Genomic DNA, 8,990 nt, shown 5'->3' with positions numbered 1-8,990 from the left:
GATGGACAGAAGAAAAAGATGCAAATCAGAAACCGAGTTGATATTTTTGCCTGAACCAGCGTAGAGATTTTATACAAAACTTTTTTCTAGAAAAAAGAGAGAATGAAAGAATAGAAAGCGGTCGCCATGGTAACATGGACGTCGTATCCACTGGCTGTAACTCTTTCCAACTGACTGTTATCAGGTTAGCGTGTTGGGGGCGGAGCTACGATCAAATCGTTTATTGTTTTCCTTCGCTGTCGACACTGAAGCGTAACTGACTCGTCACGCAGGAACATTGGAGAAGAACCGGAGACGTTCGTGCCGAGGCGCAAGGCTGTTATTCGCCATCACCTTGGGTTGTACTCTCACACGCAGAAGGAGTTTCGTCTCTCGTAGCTCCAGATAACTTCCTTTGTGCTTTACCGAATGAACTGAAGTTATTAAAAGAAGTTAGCTATAAGTTAGCCACATTAGCCTGATCGCTATTCAACCCCCCAAATATCTATAACGTATCCCTGTCAACTCTGTGCCTGGGGAGGGAGAGAAAGAGAGAGAAAGAGAGAGAGAAAGGGGGAGAGATAAAGTAGCACCGGCTCTGTGGGGTGAAGAGAAAACCTGGAGTGGAGTTTCACATGGACCGGAGTTTGGTGCTTTACAGTGAAGAGAAAAATCTAAATATATCTGAATAGGAAGAAGCTGCGAATCAACAGCACAATGCTGCAGAGTTCGGCGTCCTGATTGGTCCAAAACTGCTGATTGTTTTCCTCTAACGGCAGCTCCGACAGGTTCTGATACCGTATCGTTTCCATAGTAACAACAAGCGTGTGACCACTTTACTGTCAGCTAGAACGCTCTTCAGAGAAAAAAGAACGCAGTTTCACTTCAAACTACTGACACTTCTCTGCTAGCATGCTAGCTAATCAGCTAATTTACAAAAGACAGTGAGATACGTAAACCGACGCTGTGTTTCCTTTTACGCTAAATGCCGAGCTACTTGTTAACAAGACACGTTACAATAAACATCGCTTCGCTCTTTCAGTGTTAAAATGTCAAATCCGACGCTCTCTGTAACACCGCTAGCACTTCATGAAGAAGCTAACAACTCAGGCTGAAATGTACAATAACGGCGTAATTTGATTTGTTTTATTAGCAAATTAATCACCACGACTGAGTGAAATGCTGACGTTCCTGATCGTTTAGTGTCACTTCAACAGTCACGGCTACATGCTAGCTAGCTCAAATGCTAACCGTGGCCATTAGCCAGGTAATGCTGAGTAACGATTTCGGTATTGTAGTTAAAACATTTAGATAAAAACTCAGACAGTTGACGTAACTAAGCTATAGTTTAATAAATAACATTAAAAATTAGTCCATGAGTCTAAACTGACTCAAATGTACTTTATAATGCGAATAAAAAAAGTCTCAGTTTAAAGGTGTAATGACAAAGGAAATACACAATGTTTAAAAACAAACGCAGACTAGTAAGTAAGTAAATACATAAACAAACAAACAAACAAATAAATAAATAAACAAACAAATAAATAAATAGATCAATCTGGGTGATTTCATCTCACCATCACTGTTCTTTCCTGAACGGAATCACAATAATAACTCATTTAGAATGTCTTTGTCTTCAAACAGACATTTTGGGACAACCGAAACTGTACAATAAAATACTAAAACTAGACGTAACTAAATTTAGAGTTAACCCCATAACTATCACCCAATATCTTCAGGAGACTTAAAATAAAATCGGTTTAACTGCTAATGGAACACTGCCACGTTTCTATAGTAACCTAAATTGACCTAAATGCGGTGAGAAGAGAGTCGCCTGTGGGCATAAACACTGACTGGTACAAATGGCACAGCCACATGTGGGTTCAGTCAAATCCACCTCTGCTCAGTGATGTGAACGCAGTGTGAAGTGACGACTAAAATCACCTCACGTCACGTCACCTCACATCGCCTCACCTACCATCACGTCACCTCACATAGTCTCCCGTCATATCATGTCATCTCACGTCACCTCACATCGTCTCACCTACCATCACGTCATCTCGCGTCACCTCACGTAGTCTCCCGTCATATCATGTCATCTCACGTCACCTCACATCGTCTCACCTACCATCACATCACCTCACATAGTCTCACGTCACATCATGTCATCTCACGTCACCTCACATCGTCTCACCTACCATCACGTCACCTCCCATAGTCTCACATCACCTCACGTCATCTCACGTCACATCATGTCACCTCCCATAGTCTCACGTCACATCATGTCACCTCACGTCACCTCACGTCACCTCACGTCACCTCCCATAGTCTCACGTCACATCATGTCACCTCATGTCACCTCCCATAGTCTCATGTCACATCATGTCACCTCACATCACCTCCCATAGTCTCATGTCACCTCACGTCACCTCCCATAGTCTCACGTCACATCACGTCACCTCACGTCACATCCCATAGTCTCACATCACATCACCTCACATCATCTCACGTCATATCATGTCATCTCACGTCACATCATGTCATCTCATATCACATCATGTCACCTCACGTCACATCACGTCACGTCATGTCACCTCACGTCACATCATGTCACCTCACGTCACATCATGTCATCTCATATCACATCATGTCACCTCACGTCACATCATGTCACCTCACGTCACATCATGTCATCTCATATCACATCATGTCACCTCACGTCACATCATATCATCTCACGTCACATCATGTCATCTCACATCACATCATGTCACCTCACGTCACATCACATTGCCTCATCACATCACTTCACGTCAAACACAAGTCTCACAGAGCAGCCAAAACAAAGTGTACAAATGAACCAAAACGGATTGTTATAAAAACAAAACTAGTGTGTGAGTGTGAGAACGTTCTGTGTGTGAGTTGTGTGAGGATGTTGTGTGTGAATGTGTATGTTGTGTGGGAGTGTGAATGTGTTGTGTATGTGTGTAAGTGTGTGTGTGTGTTGTGAGTTGTTGTGTGTGTGTGTGAGTGTGTTGTGTACGCTGTGTGTGAGTTGTGTGTGAGTGTGTGCTTTGTGTTGTGAGTATGTGTGTGAGAGTGTGTGCGTTGTGTGTTGTGTGAGAACTGCATCACAGTACCAGTGATACAGCAGTGCATGGTGATGAGGTTATTACATCACGCCTGGCTGTTAGAGCTGAGTACTGAATATCACAGAAGACATAATGAGAGAAACACGAGACCACAAACACGAGTGTTAAACCAGAAGTCAGCACAGTGAGCTCAGGTGAACACGTCACATCAATGTTTATGTAAAACAACGTGTTTAATTCCTGTGAACGTAAGGGGAAAAAAAAATCATCACACTGATATATCGGTAGAAAAAATAAACAAGTGGGCGGAGCCTTAATCGGCTTCCAGGTACATCCCCTATACGACCAAATAAAGAAATGAAAGAGGAAAAGACTCGAGTGACTCACTTCCTCCTCTGTCTGGGTGTGGATCCGACATCCTTTCGAGGCCGGCCTCTGGGCCGCCTGTCGTTGTGGGCGGGACTTCCTGTGGGCGTGGCCACAGATCCACCTACAGGTGGCGAGGGTCCTTTATCAGAGGAATCCAGAATCTTCTCCTCTGATGACATTCTGATGAGAAAAGGAGAAGAAAGCAGGTGGATGAGGAGTTTTACTTGGTCAGTGTTAATAGTGTTCATGTGGATGGTAACATTCAGCACTAGTGAACCCTTCATGTGTATTAGTGCACTAGGACAAATGTGAACCAGAATTCAGCCCTGAAAACTGGGAACCGATACAAGCGCCACCTGAACACCGCAGCCCGCAGGTCAACACCGGTGAACTCACGGTTAGCACATCGAAGCCAAATCAATACCTTTTCTATTCTTGTTTATTTGTCAGCGCTACGGCTCGTTCCTCTGGCACCTGGGCATGTTTGAGTCGCTTCCCGAGTCGATTCAGAGTCGACCGATTTCTGGTTTGAACTCGTTTGGAAGCTGAATTCAATCAAAGGGTTCTCGGGCCCTAACCAGACCAAAAATACCACAGAGATGGAGAACTGAGCAGACAAACAGAATAAACACTGTATGACAAAACACATGATTTTAAGCTACGGGTAAAGACGCATCATTACGGTCTGTACGTGAACACGGGAACGTGAAGGTCTTCATCCAAACCCATGATCATGGCAAGGAATCAGTTCATCCTGATCACAAGTTGACTCATATCAGTGACTCATGTTTGGATAAAAAAAAACTAAGCCGGTCTTTTGCGCATCATCTTTCGTGTGCACAGCTAAAATGAAATACCGAAGATAAAGAACGATCCTCCTGGAAGCCTGGAACTGACTCGAGCGTGAACACGTTGAGTCAGTATCAGGTGTTAGGTCTAGCAGGAACAACACAACTGTCAAACAGATCCACGTTTCTCACGTCACCGATTCGCACTACAAAACCGCCCACGGTTCCACAAACGCCAACTCCATGATCACATGACTCGGACTTGGCGAGACGAAGCTCGAGTGTGGACACGGACGTCTCTTCTCTACGATTGTCAGTGTCATTGCTCGTCGCATGACCGTTTCCTTCCTCGCGCAGCTAGTCATCCTCACTGCTCGCTTTAGAAGAGCTCATTCACCTGCTTCATCGCTGACGGCTTCCAGCAAATTCCGGAAAACCTCATCGACCTCACGGAAGTGAGGCTGTGTAAAACGTGCGTGTTGTTACGAGCGCAGGTGGAAGATAACGATAAAAACATCACGTCACGATTCTCTTACATTCTAAAAAAACACTTAATGTATGACCAATAAAAATTAACGCACGGTAAAAATAATAACGTCTGTGTATTTTACCAAGTAAACTATTAAGTACGACATTTTACTTTCGCCTCAGTTTCTTCAGGCTTGTAAAAGTCTTTACGATAGAAAAAATTATTTAATAGCTATTACCATGTAATAAAAAGCCTATTACATAGTAACAGCAATAATTACATATATAAAAAAAGACTTTTTGTAAATTATAAATAAAACATCTAAACTCACAGCATTCAATGGGAACAATACAATGTTTGGATCTTAAGACTGTAAGTTGTAAATGTTACATGCTTTGGTTGTTGAGTCGGTTTAGGTGTGATTTTTCACTGGTAGCAGAAATAAGCAAGTGTTAGTGAGCTGAAGCACGAGGTCCAGCGCACGGATTTCACGGAGACGCCAAGAAAGACGAAAATCCTCCGTTCAGATGACAACGCAGTATGATACGCTGAACGTCTGAGGGGAAAACTGTTACGTCGATGATAAGAACTGAAGTATAACAGCAAAACAGACCCCACATTTCTACACAAGTCTACTATAAATTATGCTCAGGCAGAATTATGATGAAGTCTAAACTGAACAAGTGTGATGTCTGTTCAGTTAGCTGTAGAGACGCAAGTGCTGGACCTGCGTGAATACGACCGAAGCGTTTGTGACTGAACGACGGGTTCACTATCGTCGCTCTTCCACTTTTCTCTGGCCACCTGTGTGTTCAGCTGATGGGGCACGTTGCCAACGTGACGCTGCCTTTCTTTCCAGGCATTATGCGGGATCCCTCGCTCAGTATGAGTAAACAGTTACGCTCCACATGCCTACATCACTCAAGGCGTGAAAACAATAGAGACACACGCCGTACGTCGCATAATAAGACGCTGACATACATCTAGCGCTAAAGTCCAACATCTCACCAAAAAAAAAAAAAAAAAAAAAAGCAAACAATTCCCCAAAGCCTTCGGTTCTGTGCGAGCTGAAGAGTCACAGATAACACCTTTGAGAAGTCCTGTTCACTGACATTCATGACTCAGCATGCATTGAATCCCAAGAATAGTTAACAAACATCAGGAGATTTTCATCCGCTACGCTTTGTTATCAAAATGTTGAACGCAACGACGACAAGAACAAAAATAAATAAAATAACTGCCGCATGAGGTTCGATAGGTTTTTCGAGCTCGCTCCGCCATCGATCGTCGCCTGAAATGAAGAATTAAGATCTTCCGGTTATTTCCTAGACGTGGACGTAAAGTTCCACCGATTTACACAAGCCAGAGAAGGAAAGGAAACGAGGATTCGTGACAAACTTGGAACAAGGTGCGACCAATAACGGCGAGGCGGTCAGCAAGAAGTTAGTAAGACCAGCACTAGCCGGTTTAAACGGTTCGCAGACATAACGGACAGAATCGTTTCCGGCGTGAAAACGCGTCAAATCATTTTTCAGTCGAGAAGGTTTTCGAGTGTTCAGGAAGAAGGAGAAGAGGGAAAACTGAAGGCCTTTTGTTTAAGCACTGAACACAAAGCAAAGTGGTTCACATGAGGGGGGCATGTCCAGTCTTTGTTCATCTGACTCAGGAGCCTGGTTCTGGTGCAGGAAAAAAAAAAACACATTAACTAACTGGTCAAGTCTGTTTATATAAGAACAAAACAAAAAAACAAAGATAAATAAATAAATGACTTTTATATACAAAGGACTTTTTCCTGCGTTTTTAAAGCCGACTGATTTATTAAAGTCCTCAGATCCAGATGGTGGGGGGTTTTTTGCCTTCTCTTGTGTGGGAAAAACTACTTCGTCCTTCGTTTATTATTCTGTTTACGTGTTTTTTCGGAGAAAAACAAGAGCAGAAACTTCAGAATTTATAGGAAAAACAAACCAAAATAAATAAAAGAGAAGCAGAATGTTTTGCTAACTGTTAGCTTAGCATCGTGAGAGGCCAAGTTGGACAACGACGCGGTATTGAAGCCGGTTTTACCGCGATATAACACGTCAAACCGAGCCGTCCTCGGAGGGTACAGACGTTTACAGACGTGTCCGTGACGACGTGGAGGGGAAACAAAAACACACACACACGCAGCGAAAAGGAGAGAAAAAAAAGAAAATGAGAGAGAGAGAGAGAGAGAGAGAGAGGGGGGGGGGTAAATAAAGTGTCCGGTGACGTGTTAGCTTAAAGCTAACTGAGGGACTGAAGGGGAAACGTGATACCTAGCAACAAAAACGCTGTGAGCTCGTGCTCGTGTGCACGCGCGCTTACCTTTTATTTCTATACACACTAGAAATGTATGTCCTTCATGTCAATACCGGTGTGAGGGACATAGAGCACTTTGTTGGGGTTTTTTTCTGAGTGTTTTCTGAGGAGACCGAGGAGGAGGAGGGAGGAGGAGGAAGAAGAGGAGGGAGGAGGAAGAGGAGGGAGGGGGGTGAAGGAACAGACCACTATGTCGACATTAAGACTCCGGATTTGAGAAAGTAAATCCAGTTTATAATCCGAATCCGAGTCAAATATGTGAAAGTAACATCCAGATATCCGAAAGGCGGTTTGTTTAAAGCGAATCCCGTCCGGATGTGGACTTTTTATTCCGCTTAATTCTTCATCCCCACATCGTGAAATCCTTCAGGGTTTTTACATCCCTGTGCTGTTGGGCTTTTCTTCCCAACGATGCTCGGCTCCACAAGCCGAATCCGTGCGATATAATAATCCGGTGGCAACTGACACGAACCTTTATTTCCATGAAAGAACAAAAACAAACATATACGATATTTTCCGTCAGGTTGAAGCGGAGATTATTCCGTGTTTGTAGCTTCGCTGCTGAGCAAAAAGCTGCAAATTTAGAACAACAACAGGAGAAAAAAAACACTGTTTATACAGAAACATCCGCGATTATGTTACATTTCCTGTCAGGTTTTGCCTTCAGCTCGTCATATAACGAAGATAAACGTCTCACGGTGAAAATCCCGCTGTAAATAAATCGTGTCGTAGAAAAAAAAAACCCATTAAGACACAGATATTAAAGTTGTAGCTCGCACTCCGACGGTAGCCATATTTGAGTGCGGTCGCATCACGCCTTCGTGTTCTCACGCCACAGAGCCGAAAAGTAGTTCCCGGGTTTAAGAGAAAAGCAGTTTCGTGTGCGTGTATGTCAACAAACGTGTTATTGAATCGATTGTTAATTAATCAACGGTTCTACAGACTCTACATTTGACTATAGAGACAGTGAGGTGATGAGAGAAAAACATTTTCGCAAGAAAATAAACTGACCGTGCGGATGGATACACTGGAACGCTCAGCAGGTGAGGCGACCCTTTTTTTTCTTTTTTTTTTAAACGGATGTCTGGAAGATGTGGTGCGGGCGGAACGGATTCGGTTCTGTTTCTCCAGCTGAGAAAGATGAGCAACAACAGGAGCATTATTAAAAGGTGCAACTAGCAAAGTGTTTCTTAAACTCCAAATAGCCTGGAAGATATGTGTTAAAATAATAACAACAACAACAACAACAACTACAGTGAGCAAACGCTTTTAAAGTTCGTTCATTCATTCATTTTCTACCGCTTATCCGAACTTCTCGGGTCACGGGGAGCCTGTGCCTATCTCAGGCGTCAACGGGCATCGAGGCAGGATACACCCTGGACGGAGTGCCAACCCATCGCAGGGCACACACACACTCTCATTCACTCACACACTCAGGACAATTTTCCAGAGATGCCAGTCAACCTACCATGTATGTCTTAGGACCGGGGGAGGAAATCGGAGTACCCGGAGGAAACCCCCGAGGCACGGAGAGAACATGCAAACTCCACACACAAGGTGGAGGCGGGAATCGACCCCCAACCCTGGAGGTGTGAGGCAAACGTGCTAACCGTTCCCGTTGTTAAGAATAATTTGTTTGGAAATCTGATGTCTGGCCCAGAAATCTTTGTTTCTACATTTCCAAACCATTCAAGATTGCTTAAGATCCTAAAGGTGAGGAGGCTTCGTGAACATTGTGGTGAACTGGAGAGTATAACAGAAAACTCACGCCTGTCTATTGTTTCACTTTTACTTCACTTTTACTTTTAATGCCATGTAATATTCCTTCACTGAAATGTATCCCATGAAACGCTTAATCTACACTCCATCCTTCGGTCATCCTGAACCGGCGGTACGGCTTTTATAATGGACAAATATCTAGTGAGGTTCCGATTATACAAGCAGTACAAGCTGCAC

The 8,990-nt window shown here is 43.6% G+C and overlaps 1 protein-coding gene across 14 annotated transcripts in view; it reads right to left on the bottom strand.

Annotated features, from left to right (window-relative positions):
• Positions 1-7,980, bottom strand: part of kmt2cb (lysine (K)-specific methyltransferase 2Cb) — a 55,056-nt gene extending 47,076 nt beyond the window's left edge. For 7 of the 14 annotated variants that reach the window (XM_047819215.1, XM_047819210.1, XM_047819258.1 and 4 more), the window contains exons 1-2: positions 7,041-7,980; positions 3,459-3,620 (exon numbers count right to left, since the gene is read on the bottom strand). In XM_047819215.1, the coding sequence (XP_047675171.1) occupies positions 3,459-3,619 (161 nt within the window). In that variant the 5' untranslated portion in view covers position 3,620; positions 7,041-7,980. The remainder of the gene's footprint in view (positions 1-3,458; positions 3,621-7,040) is intronic. The other 7 variants (XM_047819204.1, XM_027142434.2, XM_047819228.1 and 4 more) reach the window with 1 other exon arrangement.
• Between the last annotated feature and the right edge of the window lie 1,010 nt (positions 7,981-8,990).

The sequence above is a fragment of the Tachysurus fulvidraco genome, chromosome 1 (assembly GCF_022655615.1).
Source record: "Tachysurus fulvidraco isolate hzauxx_2018 chromosome 1, HZAU_PFXX_2.0, whole genome shotgun sequence".
NCBI classification, from domain to species: domain Eukaryota; kingdom Metazoa; phylum Chordata; class Actinopteri; order Siluriformes; family Bagridae; genus Tachysurus; species Tachysurus fulvidraco.
Note: the sequence above shows the minus strand (reverse complement) of the source record. Positions and strands in the feature narration are given on the sequence as shown.